General features: G+C 61.9%; 1 protein-coding gene and 1 long non-coding RNA gene across 5 annotated transcripts; one reads left to right on the plus strand and one right to left on the minus strand.

The window, feature by feature from the left end:
• Positions 1-1,221: 1,221 nt before the first annotated feature.
• Positions 1,222-17,816, plus strand: RTN4RL2 (reticulon 4 receptor like 2). 4 transcript variants are annotated; one of them, XM_086341743.1, is made up of 4 exons: positions 1,368-1,534; positions 7,978-8,456; positions 9,857-10,075; positions 11,082-11,738. In XM_086341743.1, exons 1-4 carry the CDS (start codon positions 1,504-1,506, stop codon positions 11,571-11,573), a joined length of 1,221 nt encoding a protein of 406 aa, XP_086197869.1. In that variant the 5' UTR covers positions 1,368-1,503; the 3' UTR covers positions 11,574-11,738. The 4 variants fall into 4 exon arrangements, with proteins under 4 accessions (XP_086197871.1, XP_086197869.1, XP_086197870.1 ...); XM_086341745.1 differs by lacking the exons at positions 9,857-10,075; positions 11,082-11,738 and adding an exon at positions 16,450-17,816 and having other exon boundaries at positions 1,222-1,534; XM_086341744.1 differs by lacking the exon at positions 9,857-10,075.
• Positions 17,781-19,958, minus strand: LOC147358769 (uncharacterized). Its single transcript, XR_015142436.1, has 2 exons — positions 19,819-19,958; positions 17,781-17,965 (listed from the first exon to the last, which is right to left on the minus strand). It is a non-coding gene; the product is annotated as an uncharacterized LOC147358769 (long non-coding RNA).
• Between the last annotated feature and the right edge of the window lie 2,694 nt (positions 19,959-22,652).

The raw sequence follows: 22,652 nt of genomic DNA on the forward strand, positions 1-22,652 counted from the left end.
AAGCTGTTGTTCTGGCCCGGGAGGGAGAGGAGGAGCCCGGCGGAGCGCCGAGGGCATCTGTCGCTTTGCTCGCGGGCGGTGCGGTCCGGGATGCCTGCGGGTCCTGCGCCGCCCGCCTCGGTGGTACGCGCCGCGCTCACAGCCCCAGCCCGACCTGCGGCCCCGAAACGGCGACCCCGAGGGCCCCCCACCCGTCCCGCGCCGGGGCGCTCCCGAGCTCCAGGTGCCCTTCGCCCTGGAGCAGGTGAAGGCCGGGGTGAACCCCACCGCCGCCTTTATGAGAAGACGCTTCGGTGTCGGCCCCGCAGGGATCGCCCCGAACGAGGCCATGAGGGGCGCAAGGGGGTCCAGAAGAGGTTGGAATGCACCCCTCTTGAGAAGGAAGCCCGCGCGAGGGTTCCACCGCCCTCGCGGAGGAGAGCCTCGCGCACCCAAACTTGCCCCCGCTTGCGAGGGCATCAAGGGGCGTACACACGCCAGGGCACACACACCCCGGCCACCCCGGCCACAAGCTCGCCTGCACCCAAACTCCCCCGGCCCCAGGTTCCCCATTCGCGCGGACCGGCGCGCGGGGGAACACCCGGCGGCTCATCGGTTCGCCCACTCAGGTACCCGGGCCACCCCCCGGCCCGTAAGAAAGATCACGTGCCAGCCCTGTCACACCTGCACAAGCATCCTGGCTCGCGCGCGCTCACGTGGCCCGGAGCTTGCACCCACAAAGTCTTGCTGACACTGTTCTTACACACAGGGCTCGGGGTCTGGAAACAGAAACCAAGCGGGAATCTCGGAGTTCTCCCAGAGGGAGGAGTGTCCGAGGCCTGCGCTTAGGAGCCCCGGGCTGCGCAAGGCGGGCGGAGGTGACCCAGGAGCCCTTCGGGGGAGTTGGGGTGCGGGGGGGGAACTGGGCGAGTTCACGGGGTTCCCGAACACGACCGCACCCCCTCAGGCGGGGATTCCTCCACCAGCTGGGCGATCGAACACAGCCCAGCGGGGCGATCGAGCACAGCCCTCTGGGCCCCCCAGACAAGGGAGGGGGCCGGACTGCCGGGGGCCGGGGAGCCGCTCCGCCTCCTGGCGGCCAGGCAAGGGTTAAGCAGGCGAGCCGGGAGGCGAGGGCGGAGCCAGCGAGCGCGGGGAGGAGGCGGTGGGAAGAGCAGCCTCGCCGTCCGCACTCTAGCTCGGCGAGCGGCCGGGGCGCGCGGACCGACGGACTGACGGACGGGCCCGCGCGCTGCCTGCGCTCCTAGGGGCGCGGGCCCCGGGCGTCTACGGCCAGCCCTAGCCCTCCGCGCCCGGCCGCGCCCCGCTGAGCCCCGTCGGGGCCGATGGCTGCTCCCGAGGCTCGCAGCCCGGGGGGCGCGGGGTAGAGCGCCGCGGCCCGGCCACGCCGCGCGGGGCCCTCCCGGAGCCCCGCGGGGTCCCCCGCCGTCCGTCCGGCGGGCTCGGGGAGCCCGTGGAGGCGCCCTTCCCCCGCCGCCCCCCTCCCCCGAGCGTCGCGACAAGATGCTGCCCGGGCTCGGGAGCCTGCTGCCAGGTAGGGACCCACGCGGGCGGAGGGAAGCCGGACGCCCCGGCCCCCAGGGCGCGCGGGTGGGGCCGCCGTGCGGGTGGAGGGGAGCACGCAGCCCCGGGCCCCGCCCCCGCCCCCGGAGCCCGCCGGGCAGGGCGGGACGCTCCTGAGCGAGGGGGGACCCGGGCCGGGGCGGGGGGCGCTCTGGTCCCGCCGTCCCGGCCCCACCTGCTCCGGGCGATGCTGAGGGCTCCAGGCGGCCGGGCAGCGCCGACTCAGCAACTTCTGGCGCCCGGTGCCTCAGCACTTTCCAGTCGCCGGGGGAAGACGGGGGGTGAAGGCAGGGCGCTGTCTGGGAGGGTCGGGGGCGCGGGGGGCGGGGGAGACCCCAACGGCCCTCCCCGGTAGGACAGCGCGGGGAGGGGGGTGTGTGTTAGAAAGGGCATCGCTCCACGGACAGGTGTGGCCGACCGACCAGGGTGTGGGCCAGGGACCGGGGGCTGAGCTGGGCTGGGAAGGGGCTGGCAGCGAGGGGCAGGCAAGGAGCAGCCAGAGATGGAGAGGGGTCCGCGGAGGGCAGCAAGGAGGGGGCGGAAGAAAGGTTAGACAGGAAAGCTGGGAGGGAAGGGGGACCCCAGTGAGGACGGAGGGGCGGGGGCGGGGAGAGGGGAGGCCGGGTCAGGGGCGAGGGGGGCAGACCACTAGGGTCAGGGCCCGGCTCCTGGGGGTGGGAGGGACGAGAAGGCGCTGAGGACTGCGATCTAGGGATGCCGAGGGCGCGGGGTGTGAGCAGACAGCCGGCGAGCAGAGGAGGACGGGGCGGTGGACGGAGGTGCGGGGTCAGGGACGGGACCGTGAGCTCCAGGCTTGGGTTTGGGAAACCAGAAAGGAGAGAGCGGTTGGGGTTGATCAGGACAGGGCCGAGGGCTGGGAAGGGCCGAGAGGAAGGAGGCAGAGGAAGGGGAGAGAGAGACAAAGAGACTTCTGGTGAGCACGTCCACGTGGGGAGCCCTCCATTTCCAAAGCGCCTGCCCGTCACACCGCTCCTCGCAGGGAGTGGCCGGCGGGCCAGCCCCTCGCCCCGGGCTCTGCGCTGCGGGGTCTGGGTGGGAAGGCAGCTGTGAGGGGGATTTGGGGGAGACACCTGTGTGGGGCGGCAGCCTCCATGGGTGGGCGCCCTGGCTGACCGCACGCTGCCATTTATACTTCTGGGCCCCTCCGGCCGTCGGAGGAGGAGGAGCCTGCCGTCTCCGCCACCACCGTGGCTGCTTATTTCGGGGTGTTACATTCTGGCAGAGTGAGAAGCTGTTTGCAGCGGCTCTAAACCTCCGTCACCCGCGCCAGTGCGTCCCGGGCCGTGCGTCACGCCATCGCCTCCCACCTCCTCGGCCCCTACCTCCTCAGCATCTGCCTGCAGGCCCCAGCCCTTTGCCGCCTTTTTGGGTGTCAGAACCCCAGGCCTGGACTCCCTCCCCAGGGAGCATTTTCCCTGGGGCCACTCTTCCCCACCTCCTCCTCCAGCTTCTTCTCTTGCATCGATCTCTGGACCAAAGGGTGATTCCTGGGCCTAGGACTTTGGGAGCCTTGACGCCCCAGGGCTATCGCCGGCGTCCTTGACAATGGGCCCTCGGTGAATGGATCATTTCTGGCTCTGGGCCCCTCTGCCTTCCGGGATCGGTGCCATGTTCCGATCTCTCTCCGTTCCCTCCCCGGGTCAGTTCTGGCCGCATCTTCTGGACACGGGCCTCTCTTCCCACCTCTCGGATGGGATGTCACCTCGAACAACCAGAGCCTGGAGCCCAGGGAGCCAAAGTTGCAGAAAGCCCGGCTTCCCCCTTCGCCTCGACCCTGGACAGGCAAACAGAACCAGCATCACTGCTGGCCCGGCCTTGTGCACCTGGGCTCAATTTCCATCCTCGCTTTCCCCCAAGCCCAGCAACTCTCACACACAGGGGTGGCTTCCGTGGCTGACGTGGGGTCTCCCAGAGAAAGGTCAGAGAGTCCCTTTAGACAGGAACTTGTCCCATCCAGGTCCTGCCTTGTACCAGCTGCACGACCCGAGGCAACTCATTTCACGTTTGAGAGCCTCCCTGTCCTCGCTTGCAAATGGGGGCCAGAATCTTGGTCTCACGGGGGTGATGCTGTGTTGATTCTGTGCACAAAGACGTGTCCAAATGCGGTGGCTGGCACACAGTAGGTGTTCAGTCACAGATGGTTTCTGCCCATCACTGCTCTATGCTCCCCTGCAACTTGAGCATCACCTACCTACTGACTTCAGTGAAAAATAAAAAAGAGAAAAGATAGGATGACATGAGCAGAGAGGGTGGGGGGAGCTGTTGGAATGGGCTTTCTTTGGCCCAGATAATGGTGGGGAGTCAGATGGAGCCTTGGAGAAAGGGGCTGAAGGCAGACTGAGATTCGGATGAGGGCCTGGGCTGCTCACTGATGGCGTGGCCACTGAGATAAGGGGTCAGCCCCTGATGGCTGACGAAGTGTCCGCCGTTCCTGCTCTGAGATTCTGTGCCTCTCGCCCCAGTGGTCACCAGGGATGCACGAGATGAGGCCCGGAGTGGACCTGTGGTCCTTGGGGGAGAAGGCGGGGCCTGCGGGGGGGATGGAGTGCTGGTGGGGAGAGGCAGGGGGCAGGGAGGGGGGTGGTGAGCCGGAGACCCGGAGCACGGGCTGCGGGGGGCAGAGAGGGGGAGAAAGACACCGCTCACCAGGCCCTGGGGGCAGAGAAGCCCAGAGCCCCCCAGCCTCCCCTGCGCCTGGCTTCCAGTGTGAGCCGCAGCCTGAATTATGGATGAGGCTCCTTGGGTTTCAGCTGCCTTGCATGGCGGCAGCCAGGGCCAGAAATGGCAACAGAGTCACTGTTAGGCAGCAGCTGTCACGGGGGCCCCCTGCCCAGGGCCCTGCATCAGAGAGGCCACGGGGGCACCACTAGGCCATGGGGAGGTGGGCCGGGATGATGGGGGCGACGGGGGCCAGCAGCGGGGCAGGGAAGTGTGGGCTAGAGGGACTGAGGGGGTCCATGCTGAGCCCCCTGCCCCACCCCAGGCTGGAGGAGACCCTGGTGCCCTGGGGACTGGCCTATCTCTCCTGAGGCTTCTCTGCTCTCTCTGTCCCCCTGTTCTCTGGGGGTTCTCCTGTTCCCTCTGCCTTTCCTGGGGGAACAGTCGACCAGGAGGCTGGGGAAAGAGCTCCATAATCCTGGGGGGACAGGGGGTGGGGTGGGGGGTGGTGGCTGGCGGCTTTCTGAACACACACGCTGCGAGGTGATGGATCAGCCGCAGGATTAAGGGCTCAGCGAGGGATTTGGCTTTCTCTGGTGTCGAGTCCTTGGGGAAGGGAGCCGGAGGGGGACCCCACCAGGAAGGGAACGGCCCTGGCCGGCCGCGGGGCCCCTCCACTCCAGTGCTTGCCCCACTCTGCTGTGTGACCTTGGCCGAGGCACTGGGCCTCTCGGATCCCCGGCCGGCAGGTCAGCAGAACCAGAACCTGGATGAGCCTGGAGGGCTGCCCGGCTCTGAGCACCGCTGTCCTGGGCCCCAAAGCCCAGCCCTCGTGAAACCCCCTCCCCCCCAGGCTTCCACCCCTGCCTGGTGGGGCTGAGGGGCGAGAGACGCACCCCTGCAGCCCACGTGGCTCCCAGAAACCCCGGGAGGAGAGAGTGATCGTGAAACGCCGCTCGGGGGAGGGGTGAGAAGGGCCAGCAGCGCGGAGGTGGTGTGAACGAATGGAACAGCGGCGGCTGTGTCACTGAGTATTACATCACACCCGGCCCACACACGCACGGGGCCCGGCACTCACACACGCGGGGGGCCGCAGGCGCACACCTGCACGCTCGCGGGGGGCCGGGAGCCGGGGACGACCGCGCCTTTGCCATCCTCCAGGGAGGAGGCTTCACCAAGCATTCCTGACATCCGCGCCATGCACGTGGTCTGTGTGCCGTCCCGGGGCGTGCGTCGTGTGTGCGCCCTGCACCACCCCGTGTGTGTGTCGTGTGTGCGCCGTGTGTGCGCTGTGTGCCACTCTGTGTGCGTGCGCGCTGTGTGCCATCCTGTGTGTGTGTGCCATGTGGACTCCGTGTGTGACGAGTGCCACCCTGCATGTGTGTGCCGTGTGCCATCCTGTGTATGTGTGTGCCGTGTGTACTCCATGTGTGTGCCGTGTGCCACCTCGTGTGTGCCGTATGCACTCCATGTACATGCCGTGTGCCACCCTGCGTGCGTGCTGTGTGCCACGCCATGTGTGTGCACCGTGTGCACTCCGTGTGTGCACCGTGTGCCACCCCGTGTGTGTGTGTGCCGAATGCCACCCTGCATGTGTGCCGTGTGTGCGTGCCGTATGCCACCCCGTGTGTGCGCGCCGTGTGCACTCCGTGTGTGCGCCGTGTGCCACCCTGTGTGTGTGTGTGCCGAATGCCACCCCGCATGTGTGCCGTGTGTGCGTGCTGTGTACACTCCGTGTGCGTGCCGTGTGCCACCCTGTGTGTGTGCACCGTGTGTACTCCGTGTGTGCACCGTGTGTACTCCTTGTGTGCGCCGTGTGCCACCCCGTGTGTGTGCCGTATGCCACCCTGTGTGTGTGTGCCGTGTGCACTCATGTGCGCGCCGTGTGCCACCCCGGGCCCAGGAGTGCTACATGTACAGAGCACCTGGCTCACACACGCATTCACGCCTCTGACACCTGGGGTCAGCAGAAGGCATGGACCCCCTCAGTCTCTCCCCCCCACCCCAGGGCCCAGGATCTCAGATCCTTGCGTCCCAGGGAGCAGGTCTTCGGCCGTTCCAGGCCTAGCACACTGCCTGGAGCAGAGGGTGCCCTTTCCCTGTGTGCCCAGAGGATAAGCATCTGGCCTTTGGGGGCTGCAAAACCTGCCAGAAGAAAATCCCAAGAGTCGTCGGGAAGCCAGGATCAAGGGTAGAGGTCAAGGTGGCTCCAGAACTTCCTCAGCTGCAGTGAGGGTCAGTGTCAGAAGGCCAGGGTCAGGATGGGCGAGGGGCCCACCGCCCCGCTGGCACTCAGGGGCGTGGGGGTCTAGACGTGACTCTTTAGCCCCCAAGTCCCTGGGCCTGCCTCTCTGTCTGAATCATAGCCAAGCTTCAAGAGTTACTTTGAAAAAAACAATTTTTTTAAAGTTACTTTGAAGAAGAGCCTGGGGTGTAAAGTGAGGTTCCTGGGCTGTCCCCCTCGGGGCGCTGATTCTGCCCGGGCAGGGCCCAGAAGCGGCATTTCTTCCAGGACACCCACCCCCACTCTCCTGCAGGTGGCTGCTGGCCGCAGGGAGAGACCCCCTGCCCCTGGCCCCTGAGAGCCCTACCAGAGTGGAGAGGTGAGGAAGGAGGCCCGCGGTCACCAGGGGGCCAGAGGTCGTTAGACTCACTCGGTTTAGCTCCACCTGTTCCCAAATGGGGTCAGTTTTTCTTCCCAGGTGATACTGGCGATGATGCCTGGAGACCTTCTGGTTTTCGTAAGAGGGGACGAGTGTTGCATATCTAATGCGGAGAGGACAGGGCTGCTGCTAAAGCCCCGTGTAGCCGCCGTCCCCAGCCCTTTCGGCACCAGGGACGGTTTCATGGAAGACGGTTCTTCCACGGACCAGGAGAGGGGGTGGTCTGGGGATGATGCAAGCGCGTTAGGCTTGTCGTGCACTTAATTTCTGCTGTTGTTACATCAGCTCCACCTCAGATCATCAGGCCTTAGGTCCTCGGTGGGGACCCCTGCTGTATGGAACGTCATACAGGGCTGCCCCCCAACCCCCGGCCCACATAGCACTGGTCCTCACCTGACATTTGGGCCACTCTTGACGACTGGCCCAAGACCAGAGTCACCGCCAGACCCACCACAGTGAAAACGGGAAGGAAAGTAGATGCCCTTCACCAAACAACTTTCAACATAATCAGAGTGTCCTCTGAGCATTTATTTTAATGTACCGGGAGCCTCCAAAAGTGTAAGTGGCCAGAAAGTGAAGTTGCTCAGTCGTGTCTGACTCTTTGCGACCCCATGGACAATAGCCTACTAGGCTGCTCTGTCCATGGGATATTCCAGGCAACAGTACTGGAGTGGATTGCCATTTCCTTCTCCAGGGGATCTTCCCCACCCAGGGGATCGAACCCGGGTCTCCCTCATTGTAGACAGACGCTTTACCATCTGAGCCACCAGGGAAGTCCGTGGAAGTGACCAGGGCCTCCTGCAACTCTTGCACCCCGAATCCCAGCCTCCCCCAACCGAGGAAGGCAAGGCTCTCGGCCCAGGTCCGCTTAGGGGTAGGTGGGCCGGCGGGCCTGCGGCTGGCACCCCCCCTGGCAGCCTTCCCAACGCCCGCCCCCACCCCCTCCCATCCCCCACCTCCCCGTCTGCCCGCAGGTCCTCTTCCAGTAGGTGGGCGGGGTCTGCTAACCGCCCCCCCACCCCCCGCGCCTCCCCCCCGCCGGGCAGCCCGCCTAGCGCCTATTTGCTCGCAGGTCCCCCGGCCTGCGTCCTGCTGCTCCTCCTGGCCGCGGCCCCCGCCGCCGCCCGCTGCCCCATGCTCTGCACCTGCTACCCGGCGCCGCCCACCGTGAGCTGCCAGGCCAACAACTTCTCCGCGGTGCCGCGGGCCCTGCCGCCCGGCACGCAGCGCCTCTTCCTGCAGAACAACCTGATCGGCGCGCTGCGGCCCGGCTCCTTCGGGCCCAGCCTGCTCACCCTGTGGCTCTTCTCCAACAACCTCTCGGCCATCTACCCGGGCACCTTCCGCCACCTGCAGGCGCTCGAGGAGCTGGACCTGGGCGACAACCGGCACCTGCGCTCCCTGGAGCCCGACACCTTCCAGGGCCTGGAGCGGCTGCAGTCGCTGCACCTCTACCGCTGCCAGCTCAGCAGCCTGCCCGGCACCATCTTCCGCGGCCTGGTCAGCCTGCAGTACCTCTACCTCCAGGAGAACAGCCTGGTCCACCTACAGGTGAGCGCCTGGCGCGCGCAGACGCGAACACGGGAGTCCTCTCCTGCTCGCCTCTCTCCCCCGGGACCCTCCCTACCTCGCGCCCAGCGCCTCCATTGCTCAGCATTTCCGTGTCTCACCATCTCCGTCCCAGTCTCACCCCCTCCCTCCGTGTCCCGGCCCCTCCCTCCGTGTCCCGCCCCCTCCCTCCGTGTCCCACCCTCTCCCTCCGTGTCTCGCCCCCTCCCGCCGTATCCCGCCCCCCCCCCTCGGTGTCCTGGCCCCTTCGTCCGTGTCCCACCCTCTCCCTCCGTGTCTCACCACCCCCCTCCGTGTCCCGGCCCCTCCCTCCGTGTCTCGCCCCCTCCCGCCATGTCCCGGCCCCTTCGTCCGTGTCCCACCCTCTCCCTCCGTGTCTCACCACCTCCCTCCGTGTCCCGGTCCCTCCCTCCGTGTCCCGGTCCCTTCCTCCGTGTCCCGCAGCCTCCCTCCGTGTCCCGCCCCCTCCCTCCGTGTCCCACCCTCTCCCTCCGTGTCTCGCCCCCTCCCGCCGTGTTCCACCCTCTCCCTCCGTGTCTCGCCCCCTCTCTCCGTGTCCCACCACCTCCTTCCGTGTCTCACCACCTCCCTCCGTGTCCCGGCCCCTCCCTCCGTGTCTCGTCCACTTCCTCTGTGTCCCGCCCCCTCCCTCCTTGTCCCGGCCCCTCCTTCTGTGTCTAAGCCCCTCCCTCCATTTCTCAGCATCTCGCTCCCCTCTGAAGGCTTCTGCTCTTCCCCCTGGTCCAGGGTTTTCCTTTGTCCCCTTCCATCTTTCTCTGCTTCCCCACTCCCCGTCTGACTAGCTGTCTGTCTGTCTCTCCCTCGCAGCCCCTCTCCATCTTGCTCACTGACTCGCCTCCCCCGTCTGTCTGCCTCTGCCTCTTCTGTCTGTCTCCCTTCACGCGCCCACTCCACACACACCCCCCCAAGTCTGTCTGGGTGGAGGTGTGTGTCTCTTCCCGTGATCTCTCCTCTCCCCCTTGCCTCCGGGGGACTCTGCCTTTTCGCGGGCAGTGCAGCCCGGAGGGGCATCGTGGCGGCTTTTCTCGCCCACCCACACGCCCTCCCACGTCACGGGCAGGGGGACACGGAGGGCACAGCCACTGCAGCTGGCACCCCACAGGAGGCTCCCGCTCACTGGGTGCCGAGACCAAGGGAAACCCTACCCTTCCTGGATCCCATCCCCCCAAACCTACTGTCTCAGCGCAATGGGAGAAGGAGACAATAAAGGGTGATGAGCTGTGAGGTTGCTGGGAAATGGATGCTCAGAAAAAGGAAGGAATAACAGTAATTGTTATTTATTGTTGTTATTATTGATCTATTGTTCCCTGTTGTTCTTATGCTGACTGTCTGACAGTCAAGTCCTCCCACTGTTTCCCCAGGAAGCAATAGCAGGCCCTGCAAACCATCCGAGGAGAAAAGCCTCCCTCTCAGTTTCAGGCCTCTGGATTTCCAGCTGCGACCCTCTCCCCACACCCACCTGGACGGCCCTTCTCCTTCCTCACCCCGGGCTGGGGCCTGACTGCCCAGCACCGTGCGCATCTGATGCTGATAGTGACAGTAACGATAGCAATAGTAATCCAGCATTTATTGAGCACCAAGTAAGTGCTTGCTGGTGAAAAAAGGGCAGTGTTAACAGAGGAAACTCCTGCCTTTGTGGAGAGCAGTCTAGGGGCGGGGAGAGACAGGAAGTAAAATAGATCGTGCGCTGGGAAAGTATGTTGTGTTTTATTCTTACTCCGTGTGCTGTGCTTAGTTGCTCAGTCGTGTCTGACCCTTTGTGACCTCGTGGACTGTAGCCCGCCAGACCCCTCTGTCCATGGGAGTCTCCAGGCAAGAATACTGGAGTGGGTTGCCATGCCCTCCTCCAGGGAATCTTCCCAACCCAGGTCTCCTGCATTGCAAGCATATTTATTGCATAAATACTGATAGTAGCAGCCCACTAGCCCTCAGCCTAGTGGCTCAGTGGTAAAGAAAGCGCCTGCCATTGCAGGAGACGTGGGTTCGATCCTTGGGTCGGGAGGATCCACTGGAAAAGGAAATGACAACCTACTCCAGTATTCTTGCCTGGGAAATCCCGTGGACAGAGGAGCCTGGCGGGCTACAGTCCATGGGGTCACAAAGAGTTGGATAGGACTTAGTGACTAAACAACAAGCCATTAGTGGGCACACTAAGTGTCGGGTGCTGTGCTAAGGACTTTACAGGTGTCAACTCCGTCATTTACAAGTGTGTGACGTTTATAACCTCCCTGAGCCTCAGTTTTCCCATCTGTAGAATTGGAGTAGTCATAGCATCCATCTCCTAGGGATTTCAGAAGCGTTAAGTGCATGAATAATTTGTAAAGCACTTAAGATAGGGCTTGGCATACGGTAAGCATGCTATAAATGCTTGTTAAGATACTATTTTAAAAAGAGAAACCCGCCTCATTGAATACTGGTCTCGGTGAAATGGCTCATCTTGGGCCCTATCCTGAAGATATGGGTCAACTTCAAGGATTCTGCTGAGACCACGGGTGGGTGCCAGAACACTCCTTTTTTTTTTTTCCTTCCTAACTTGGCACCTCACGGCTTCCTTCCTAACTTGGTCACCTCATCTCATTTCTGCAGCCCTGTTTGGGGATTGTTCACACCTCCTTACAGATAAGGCAGCTGAGACCGAGGGTCCCAAAGACTTTGTCCGAAAGTCTCGTAAACACTGTCCCAGTGCCTGGGGACTTGCGCGATCTCAGCCTCACAGGCCTCACAGCAAGCGGGGAGCAGGGGCACAGAATGACGTTTCTGAGGCTGCACCACCAGGAAGACCCGAGGAGCGCGAACCCTCGTGATCTGATGACATTTCAGGCTGTTCTCATCACTCAGAACTCTCCACGGGGGTCTGACCAGGTGTGGGGCGGTGGCACTCATAAGAGCAGCAGAGTGGGCTTATTTCTGAAAGCACACGCTTTAGAATCTGCCAGACCAGAGTTCAAATCCTGGAGCACATGTGACTTTGGACAAATTACTCAACCTTTCTCCACGTGCATTTCCTCTCTGGCAATCATGATACTACTTAATCATATCAATACTGATCTAAGAAGTTTTGTAAGGATTAAAATGTAGGGAATTCCTTGGCAGTCCAGTGCTTAACACTTAGCACTACCCTTCAAGGTGCACAGGTTCGATCCCTGGTCAGGGAACTAAGATCCTGTGTGCCACATGGTGCAGCCAAATAAGAGAAAATAAAATTTAGCACAGGGCCACATCAATATATGGGCACTATGATTATTATTGTTGCTAATTATTACTAGTGCGACAACCACTATTACTGAGACCCTGACCTCCTTATCAATATATGTCGGTTATGCCATGCAGGCTTTTAAAATGATCAAATCTTTTAATGATTAAATCTTTTTTAACGATTAAAAAAGAGCTGGGTGTCTCTACCATCCAGTTGCACTCCAGTAGGTTAGGGAATCTAGGGTCAGCAGACCTGAGTTTGCATCCTTGCTCTGTTATTTTCCAACTTGATTTCGGCAAGTTGGTGCCCCTGACTCTGAACCTCAGTTTTCCCAACTTTAAGATGGGACTAGTAAAAAAAATACCTTCCAAAAAAAAAAAGAATACCTTCCATCAACAGCTGTAACGAGTCAATGAACTCGTATTTGTAAAGTCCCGTGCTGAATCAGTTTGGTCGTCAAAGCCTGACCCGCCATCACAAATGGCAGCTGGGGCCAGGGGTCAGGAACGACCTGGGCAGGGGGCACCTTGAGGGGTGCTGGGCTCTTCTAAAATGGGGCATGCCGGTTCTGTACGCCCCTGGCCTGAATGGCACAGGCGTCATGGGAAGGAAATACCTGGCCCTTCACAAATGGGAAGGAGGCAGCCTCTGCCTGTGAATGGCCCGGAGAGACTAGCCCGGGAGATGCCACAGGCAGGTGGGGCGCACGCGTGGGGGTGAGGTCCCTACGGTGCAGGCGTGACCTGCGATGGTGCCGGGCCACCCAGGAGGGGTGCGCTGGTGGAGGGAAGAGGACCACAGCATCTCAGGAGGAGGGTGGTGGAGCTGGAAACGGGGTCGAGGGTTCTCCCTGATGTCCCACCCTGAGGCAGCCTGTGGCAGGCGCCTTGCTCACAGCTAACCGCTGAGCACACGCCAGGCTGCGTCCTGGGTGCCAGGGCTTCAGACGTGACCGAGGACAGGCTCCCTGCTCTCCTGCAGCGCCATTCCTACTGGAGTGGGACTGAGTGATAGACACACCGACCCTTTTTTGAATCATTAGAGCAGCCTGCGTGCCACAAAAGAGCAGTCTTTCCATCAGGCAGATCTCATTTGCCCTGTGGCTTTGGGCAAGTTACTTAACCACTCTGAGCCTCAACGGACCCATCCGTGAATCAGGGACAATGCCCTAAACCCCAGGAGTCTGTTGTGAGGATTAAAAGGGATGCTGCTTGAAAAGGGCTCCGCATGCCCAGTCCAATGAAGTGAAGTGAAAGTCGCTCAGTCAGTCCGACTCTTTGTGACCCCATGGACTATACAGTCCGTGGAATTCTCCAGGCCAGAATACTGGAGTGGGTAGCCTATTCCTTCTCCAGGGGGTCTTCCCAACCCAGGGATCGAACTGGGGTCTCCCGCATTGCAGGCGGAATCTTTACTCGCTGAGCCATCAGGGAAGCCCTGTCCAGAGTAAGCATCGTTCCTCTCACGCAATGGCTAAGGACACCGAAGCTCGGAGAAGTTAAGGCATCCCGTCAAAGGCTGCTCAGCCCATGAGCAGCACAGCCTAGAATCACTCGGGTCTGTCTCAGTCCAGAGTGCAGCTGTTCGGAGGCCTGGCTCCAGAGTTCACGTCTGCAAGGCACTTCCTATTGGGCATTGCACTAGGCCAGCCACTTGCCTTCTCCGAGCCTCCCTCCCCTAACCTCTGAAAGGGGGAGGATATTTTCTGCCTCACAGGGCTCTGAGGATCTGGTTACTACATGGGATCTGTGTAGCACAGAGCCTGGCACATGGTAAGCGCTCGGTTACTCAGCTGCTGACGCAAATGATGGTGATGATTCCCGGGGTAGATGGGTGAAGCTGTCCGTGGGGGTGCCTGGCACAGAGCAGACACTCAGCCAGCTTTGTTGGATGAATGAGGTACATTCCAGGACTCTTGCTCATTAATATCAGATGAGGATGGATCTTAATGATCAATGACCTCAAGTCCCTTGTTTCACCGATGGGGGTTAAAAAAAAAAAACAAAAAACTTAGGCTCAGAGAGGTGCCTGCAGCTGCCAAGGTCACACCAGCCCAGCAGCTGATTGGAGGCTGGACCGGGGAGAGGCAAGGTTAAGAACAGGATGTTGACCAGGGAAGGGGGCAGGGACACTGCGCTGAGATTCCAAATGGATGCAGAGAGCTGTGAACCGGCCGGGGCGGGGCGGGGCGGGGCGGGGGGGTGGGGGGGGGGTGTTGCGAGAGAAATGTGGTTTTTCCGAAATGGAAGAGGATGACTTTAGCAGATGCTCTCTGCCCAGAGGGAGGGGGTGAGAGGGAGGGTGGTGGGGGAGGGCGAGGGCTGTGAAAGTCAAGAGCTTATTAATGCACAGAGAACCGTTTTCACAGCGGGGAGGGGAAGGGCTGCATCTGAGAGCTGCAGCCTAGGAAGTGGCAGTGGGATTCGGCAACAGCTTGGATCGGGCGGGCGGGGGCGGCGGGTACCCCCCAAGGCTGGGTTTCAGAAAGGGCAGGGGCAGGACTTTCGGGGGGAAAGACAAAGAGACTGGATTCAGGGAATTCTGTAGCGGAAAACGGGCTGCGGGTCAAGGGTGCTTGAGTTCCCTGGGGTCTCTGAACTTGGGTCGCCCCTTCCGGACGTCCGGAAGCTTCCTAAGTGCCCATCACCTCTGCCCTCTGTACCCCTCCCTCCCATATCAATCCTTGGACCCGGCATCTCTGGGTCCATCTTACTCTTGCTGACGCTCCATTAAAAAGAGAAATGCTCATTAGGTGTTCCTTAGTGGAAGGCATTCAGCCCCCGCCCTGGGGGAGCCGAGAAGAGAAGGACAAAGACGCCAGGGCCCGCTGGACCAGGCTCGAGGCCCCTGGAGGGAGACCTGAGCGGGGCAGGGGGCGGGGCGGCGGCAGGGAGCCTCAAGGTGGAGGGGGGCGGATCTCGGTGCGGCCGAGAGGAGGGTTCTTGGCAGCCGCGGTTCCTGTAGCGGAGAGGGCGGAAGCCAGATGGGAGGGGGCGAGACAACGCGGGAGCACAGGAAGGTGGAGGCGGGGTGGGGGGGGAGTGTGGGTTGGGAGTCATCGCCCGCCCCCCGCCTGAGAGCCTGAGACCCGGCGCCTGGCGGTGGGGTGGGGGGGTCATCTCAGTGGTAAAGCCACTGCCAGGAACCGGGAATCCAGGGGGAGCTGGCTTGAGGGTGTAGGATGCTCCTGTCCCCCAGAACCAGACCCCTTGTGTCTGCGGACCACAGTGGTGTCTTCCACAAGGTGGGGTACCTCAGGACTGGGGCTCTGGCCGCCTCTCTGGCGAGCCCTTCATCTGTCTGGGTATCTGTGCTCTCTGTAAAAAAAAAGGTAGGTTGGGCTGGTGCACCCAGAAGCAGTCACTCCCTAACCAGGTTGCCCATCACCAATACCTTGGTGAACTGGCTAAAATACAGAGCCCAGGCCCCTGCTAGCTCCCCTCCATGGAGCACACCCACCCCACCCTTCCCCTCCCGGAACCACAGTCAGGGCCCTTCCAGCACTAATAGGATCCGATTCAGAGACTCTCCAGCCTTGGGCAGGGGGCACAGCCCCTCTGTCCCTGTGGGGTGGAGCTGACATGGTCCCCTTAATGTCCCAGCCTAGTAGCAGAACTTTCAGGCTCCAGGAAGGTCCTCTGTTAAAGGACAGGGGATGGGACCTAATTCTAAGACCCTGTTGTCATAATGTTGTTCTTGTTTAGTAGCTAAAGTGACCCTGTGGACTGTAACCCACCAGGCTGGGATTCTCCAGGCAAGAATTCTGGAGTGGGCTGCCATTTCCTTCTCCAGGGGATCTTCCTGACCCAGGGATCGAACGTTTGTCTTCTGCGTTGGCAGGTGGATTCTTTATCACTGACTACCCAGGAAGCCCCCACTGTCATAATAACCATAATTTATTGATGGTGGTCTGTGTGCTGACTGGGTACCACATGGTTACCGGATCTCATGTAACCCCCCCCCCCTCAGTCTGCTGAAAGAGTTGTTCTTTTGAGTTATACACACTGAGGAAACAGGCTAAATAACTTGGGGAAGGTAACGCAGCTGCAAAGAGGGCAAAGCTGCATTTAAACCCGGACTTCACCCATCTCATCCGCACGTGGATTGTCTTCTTTAAGGCTCAGAACAAACCCAGGAGGAGGTACACTCACTCCCATTTTATGGATGAGGAGACATATTGCTGGCCAAGTTCACAATAATGGCTAACTCAGGCAATGCCCACCCCATATATCAATACCTGTTGTTTCATTTAACCACATCTTACAGACGAAGGACTGAGTCACAGGGATACTGAGTGACTTGCTCAAGGGTCAGTTAATAGTAGGGCCAGGATTTGGAGTCAGGAAGTCTGTAAGATGTGCAGATGAAATGAAACAAGGTAAATGCTCAACCAAATCGTAAGTTCCCGTCTCCAAGTGAGGCCCTCCCACCTGCAGCGTCTCCGTCACCTGGGAACTCGTGAAGACATGCAGCATCGCAGGGCTCCTGCCCCGACCCCAACCGCAGACCTGCTGAATCGGGAACTGGGGGGCGGGGCGGGGATCAGGGATCCGCAGGGGATTCTGATGCACCCCAAAGTTATAAGAACTACACTGCCTTCCCCACACAAGTAGGTTAGAGGAGGCAGGATTCGAACCCAGGACTCTAGAAGGCGGACCCTTTCCTGGTCTGCCACGCTGCTCCCCGCCCTTCCCTAACGCCCTCCGAGGCCAGCTCAGGCACACTCATCCGTCTTCTTCTCCCCCGTGCCCGCCCCAGGATGACCTGTTCGCGGACCTGGCCAACCTGAGCCACCTCTTCCTGCACGGGAACCGCCTGCGGCTGCTCACGGAGCACGTGTTCCGCGGCCTGGGCAGCTTGGACCGGCTGCTGCTGCACGGGAACCGGCTGCAGGGCGTGCACCGCGCGGCCTTCCGCGGCCTCGGCCGCCTCACCATCCTCTACCTGTTCAACAACAGCCTGGCCTCGCTGCCCGGCGAGGCGCTGGCCGACCTGCCGTCGCTCGAGTTCCTGCGGCTCAACGCCAACCCCTGGGCGTGCGACTGCCGCGCGCGGCCGCTCTGGGCCTGGTTCCAGCGCGCGCGCGTGTCCAGCTCCGACGTGACGTGCGCCTCGCCACCCGAGCGCCGGGGCCGCGACCTGCGCGCGCTCCGCGAGGCCGACTTCCAGGCCTGCCCGCCGGCCGCGCCCACGCGGCCCGGGGGCCGCGCGCGCGCCAACAGCTCCTCCAACCACCTGTACGGGGTGGCCGAGGCCGGGGCACCGCCGGCCGACCCCTCCACCCTCTACCGCGACCTGCCCGCCGAGGACGCGCGGGGGAGCCCGGGTGGCGACGCGCCCACCGAGGAAGACTACTGGGGCGGCTACGGCAGCGAGGACCGGCGGGGCGAGCAGACGTGCCCCGGCGCCGCCTGCCAGGCGCCCCCGGACTCCCGCGCCCCTGCGCGCGCTCCCGGGCTCGCCGCCCCGCTGCTTTGCCTGTTGATCCTGGCGCCCCACCGCCTCTGACCGCGGTGCTGAGACTGAAGCAGCCAGCGTCTCCCCGGCCCCCCACCCCCGCCCCTCATCCTCCATCTCCAGTCCCCACCGCGGGCTGGCGGCCTGCCTTCTCCCAGTGCCTCGCATCCCCAGGGATCCGGCCACCTCTCCCCGCCTCCCGGGCCGCCGGCTGATGGCAGCCCCCGAGGCGCACATCTGGTGGCCCAGCCACCCGAAGACATGGCCAGGGTCTTCTCCCCATCTCCGGCCGTCAACCCGTGCCCATCCCGAGGCTGAGTGGGCACCCCGGGCCGCCGCGGACCCCGTCCTCCAGCGCCTATGGTAGACTCGAGAGGAGCTTTGTCTGCGGAGCAGCGCCCACCAGCAGAGCCCTCGTAAGCTCCGGGAAGGGCGCCGCTCCCCGGAGCCCTTTGGGGGGACGTCAGGCCAGCCCCAGGCCTCTGCTTATCCTCGCCCCTCGCCTCAACTTCCCGACACTGGAGAAATACTTTTCTCCTAAGTCTACCCTGGACACTTTTGAGGGTGCCTGGAGAGAACGTTCCTCTCCACCATGGCCCCTGTGTGGTGAAGATCAACAGACATTGTTTTGGGGGGAAAAAAGTTTATTAAAAAATTCTATTATTTTATCTCCTGTAAAGTTTATTGGCTCAGGATCTCGAAAGTGGGAGAAGGGCTTAGAACCATCACGCTTTCAGGGGCCGGGAGAGTTAGACAGCAGTCAGGAGCCATTCCACAGCATCCAAGTGCTTCCTGCTGTTTCCCCTACGAGAAGAAACTGAAAGGCAGAGGAAGAAGTGGGTGACTGTGGAGCCCCGGGCAGGTCAGGTGAAATCCGAAAGCCAGGAGTGTGCTGATCACACCTCGCCTCCTCATCTGTCCAGGAGAAGCGGCTGCAGCCGACCCTGAGTTGTCTGTGCCGATGAAGCCAGACCTGGGGAAGGCCTCCAGCCTGGCTAATGGTTATCTCCCAGGCCCTGTTCCTTCAGGAAGGAAAAAGCAGCATCTCACTTTCCCCTGCAAGGAGGAGTGATAACATGGGCAGCGATGGTCACAGCCAGCCCAAACATGGCTTTGGGTAAACCTGAAAAAGACACCTCTTCCTTAGGGCGACACAGCTTCAGACTGCAGCAAACACTTTAGCAAACAGCAAAAAGCTGGAGTTCAGCTCACACTCAGCCCTTGTGCAGAGTGCAACCTGCACAGCTATACACAGCAACCCTGTAGGCCAATGGGCTTTTCCCCTTGGCTCCTGTGAGGCAGAAGACATCAGGGAGGAATCCGGTCAGAGAGGCAGTTCTCCAAGAGGGTTAGTGGAAAAGCCGAGGGATTTTAGTGATCAGAGGGATGAGAATCCCAAGTCGGGGTGTCTTGCTCACTTGAGGTATGATGAGAAGCTTCTTCTTTCCGGTGTGTGGAGGAGAGGCTAGGGAAAGGGGAGAGCCTTGGCTGAGGACTTGGGTGAGTCTCGTCTGCCAGAAGCAATTGGGGGAGACTTGGATGGTTTAAATTTAGGGTTAAGAATGTAACTTGGAAGCTGGGGATGGAAAGAGGATACCGTGGTGCCAGGGCTTAAGGATACTGAGGGCCTGTGGCCTTGGCCAGGGGTCCCAGAAGGCTGGCAGAGAGCGGAGGATGGAACAGGAGTTACCATCTGAGGCCTGAAGCAGGCAGACTTTGGATAAAGGTGTGAGGCTGGGGTGCAGTGGAGAGTGCTGAATCTGGGGTCTCACGGGGGCGCCTGTCATGCTGGCTTTGAGGAGGCTGATGAGTGGGCTTAGGGGGCCAGCCTGCAAGAGCTCTGAAGAAGGAGAGACCACTGGGGCCTGGGCAGGGAGGGGGAGGGGGGAGGATGCTGGTAAATCAGAAGCAGGCTGTCCAGGTCACAGAATTATCGTCGTGAAATATTCATGGGCTTTTGGTCCAGATGCTATTTCAGAACGGTGAAAGCGAGGGGGGTGTGTGAGCCTCGGGAGAAAGCCGACAGCAAGGCCACTTTCCCCCACCCCCGCCCCCACCCGCCCAGACAGACCCACGGACGCCCATCACGTGTACACCCACGCTCACACGCTCGCTCACACACACTTGCACCAACGCGGAGCGAGAGAGAGCACGTGCAGGCACGCCAACACCCACGGGCCCCACAAACAGGCAGATGCACCCCAAATACTGACGGCATGCACAGCCACTCCCGTGAGTGCCCGCACAGAGACCACCCCGAGATCTCACATGCCCAGACCCCAGCCTCCCCAGACAACACAGACAGATAAGCCTGAGCCCCACACTCTGAGACCGGAGGGCCTTGCAAGGCCCTCCGGTCCACCCCCCAGGGATGCTCCGAGGAGGGCAGTGGAGGCCCACTCAGAGAGGGGAGGGGGTTTGTGCAACACTTCCCAGCCCGGAGAGGAACCTCCTGGACCCCCCCGCACCGAGTGCCCACCCCCAGCCCGTGTTCCCTGCTTTCTGTGTTCTCCGGCTGCCCGACACCCATGGCGGTGAGCTCCTCCGTTTCTTCCTTGAATCTCCCATCAGCTCACCCACCCGGTCCCCCCGCAGCCCCCGCCCAGCCCTTCCTTCCCATTCCCGCCCCCCCACAGCCCCGGCTCCCTGCCTGATGCGTCTCCTCATTACCTCATGCCTAGAATGTGGAAGAAAATAGCAGTAACCTCCTCTCCCGATTTCCTGCATTCGATCTCTCCCTGCCTCCCACTCCACGGGCCCATGTTGGCCAGATCCATCAGACCAGAACTCGCATTATGTCATTGTGTTACTCAGGCACGTACCACGGGCTCCCTGTTCCCCTGCAAGTTAAAGATAAAATGTCTTAGCAAAGCCTCGGAGGCCCTGCAGCGTCCGGTCCTCGCTTTCTATCTTTTCCTCTCCTGCCCTCCCCCCGACACCTTCACTCCAGCTGGAAAGATTGCGCCATGTGGGCCCTCCATTACCATGAATGTGAACACCACAAATCCACTTTGCACCTCTCCTAAAGTTCCTTAGTCTTCCCCAGACATGGGACCCTCGCCCCCTGCCTCAGATAACAGAGTCCAGAGCCCCTCCCCAAGGCCAAATCTCCATCTTGCTGACCTTAGCCGTGGGGTTCTGTTCTCCTCCTTCAAAGCTGCTGGGAGAGGCTCAGGCTAGGGCCGGCTCCCAGGAGGTGGCTGCCCCTTACCGGCCACTGTGGGTATCACAGTCAGGCGCAGGAATCCTAACCTGAGTGTGAGCATCTCTCCGCCTGGGTGGGGAGAGGCAGAGAAGGACACCAGATGACAAGGTCCGTAAGCCCTTAAACCTCTAAGGTTCTTACACTCAGAGTGGGGGGAGGGTTGTCAGCCCTGCTTTTTGAGCTGCTGACTCCCGATGTTAGCTCCCAAATCCATGAGAGAACCCCTCTCCTACGAAAGGCAAAGACTTGCGGGGTGAGGGTGGGAGGGGGCTCCCAGGACCCTGTGGAAGTGACATTTGTCCATCAGGCTCTGAGAGGCCGCCAGGTGGGGACAGTCCAGGTGGTAGGCCCAAGGTCCAGCCGGGGTCAGGTTTCTAGATGAATTTTTAATGCTTCCAGCCAGACTTATCAGATGTTCCCCTTTCATCTCTGCACGGTCCCCTCTCCTGTCCCCACAGCCCCCGGGGGTGGGGCAGGTAGGGCAGGCAGGGCAGGCCTGGGGCACCTCCCAGCAACCTCCTGAGAAAGGCTCTGGGAGACGTAGAAGTGTGAATGACCGAGTTATTTTCCCACTTGCAGTGTGACCTTGAGCAAGTCACTTAACCTCTCTGAGCATCCCTCGTTTGGTTTTGCATTTACAACCTGGGGGCGACAGCGCCTGCCTAAAGGGAGTTGTCGTGGGGAGTAAGTGCAAGGCCCTTGAAGGCCACCCATCTGTTTGCTGTTATCTTTCTCCGAGCCCTGCCCGCCTCCTCTGGTTTTTCTTTCAATCCCAGGGGTGCTTTTGCCTCTTTCTTGGGGAGGTGGGGACTCGGGCTCTGCCGTTCCCTCCTAAGACCCAAACGGCCCATCCCAGGAGCCTTTGGCCTTCCTAGAAACTTCAGATGAGGTGGGGAAGGGAAGGGAGATAGTGAGGCAAGGCTGGTGGCCTGATTGAGGACGGCTCCCCGCTGCGGCAGAGGGCCGGGCACAGAGAGAGGAAGGCTAAGGAAGGCACAGCTCAGAGAGGGAGCAGCAGGCACAGACTCGCTGCTTCCTCCTTCCTCCTCCCTCCCTGCTTCCTTCTGTCCTTCCCGGCACCTTTTTGTCCCCTGGAAGCCCAGGTGACTACACCGAGCAGAGGGGAGGGCAGGATCCTGCAAGAGAGGTTGCGAGTGGCCGTTGAGGGAGGCTTATCCAGGCTTCCCAGTCCCTGCCCAGTGTTTCTGAAAGTGAAGGTCTTTCCTATCAGATTCGGGTGGGAAACAGCTAAGACGCAGGTTCTCAAGCCCCTCAGACCCACTGGACCAGTTTCTCCCTGAGCCCTGGAATCTGCATTTTAACACGTGGGGTTGGGTTAGGAAGGTCTCTGAAGGCGGAGAAACAGCTCCTCGGAGGTGCGGTGGTCCCGAGGGAGGGGGGCAGACAGGAGAAAGCAAAGAGAGAAAAGTTAGATCCTGGCGGAAGCCACGGGCAACACTCTTGCGTGGACAGGGGTGATGCTGCAGATAGGGGCGGAGAAGGATGCAGGAGACAGACGGGGCGGGGCCGCGGTGAGGGTCGCGCCCGAGGAGAGCCTCGTTCTTCTGGGGCGCAGGGTCGGGGGGCGGCCTCCTCTGCAGAGACCCGCGGGCCTCCGTGGCGGTCCCCATCACTGCCCTGGCCGGAGCCCCCAGCCCGCCCCTCGGGTCCCTCGCCCACCGACCCCCGCCCTGTGCCCCGATCCCAGCCCCCACCTCAGCTCATCTGCGTGACGTTCCAATTGGCACATTTCCCCCCAGAAGTCTCGCCCCGCGTCCCGCCGCCCCCTCGCCCCTCGGAGCGGGGGTGGGGACCCCCATTAACCCTTGCGTCCCGGCGGCCTGGACGCCGCCCACTCTGGGGGTCCCGGGGATGAGGGGCGCGCCCCCAGGGGGACGGTGGGGTCTGCGGGGGGGGGTCTTGGGGGGGGGGAGAAAGGGCAGGCGCTTGCCCGCCCCCTCTTTCTGGGAAGAGGTGGGGAGGGGCGCTTCTCCCGGGAGACTCGGGGCGTCGAAATCCCGCGTTCCTCAGCCCCCGGCCCCCGCAGCCTCCTCCTCCCCGCCACGTACCCTCTCCCCCCCTCCCAGCCATCTGTTCCACTCGGCGGCGCCGCGACAAACAGGCTCCAGCTCACGGCCGCCCCCGCCAGCCCCCTCCCCAAGCGCCCCCGCCCCGGGGACGCGGGGCGAGAAGACACCCCACCCCAAGAGGCCGAGATCCCTGCCTGCGTCCCCCACCCGGTCCCACGCCCTCTGGGCAGGGGCGGGGGCGCGATCGAGGCCCCCTCTTTCAGCCTCGA

This window comes from Bos grunniens, chromosome 15, assembly GCF_055505025.1.
Source record: "Bos grunniens cultivar Pamir isolate PY7600 chromosome 15, Bosgru_T2T1.0, whole genome shotgun sequence".
Taxonomy (NCBI): Eukaryota; Metazoa; Chordata; class Mammalia; order Artiodactyla; family Bovidae; genus Bos; species Bos grunniens.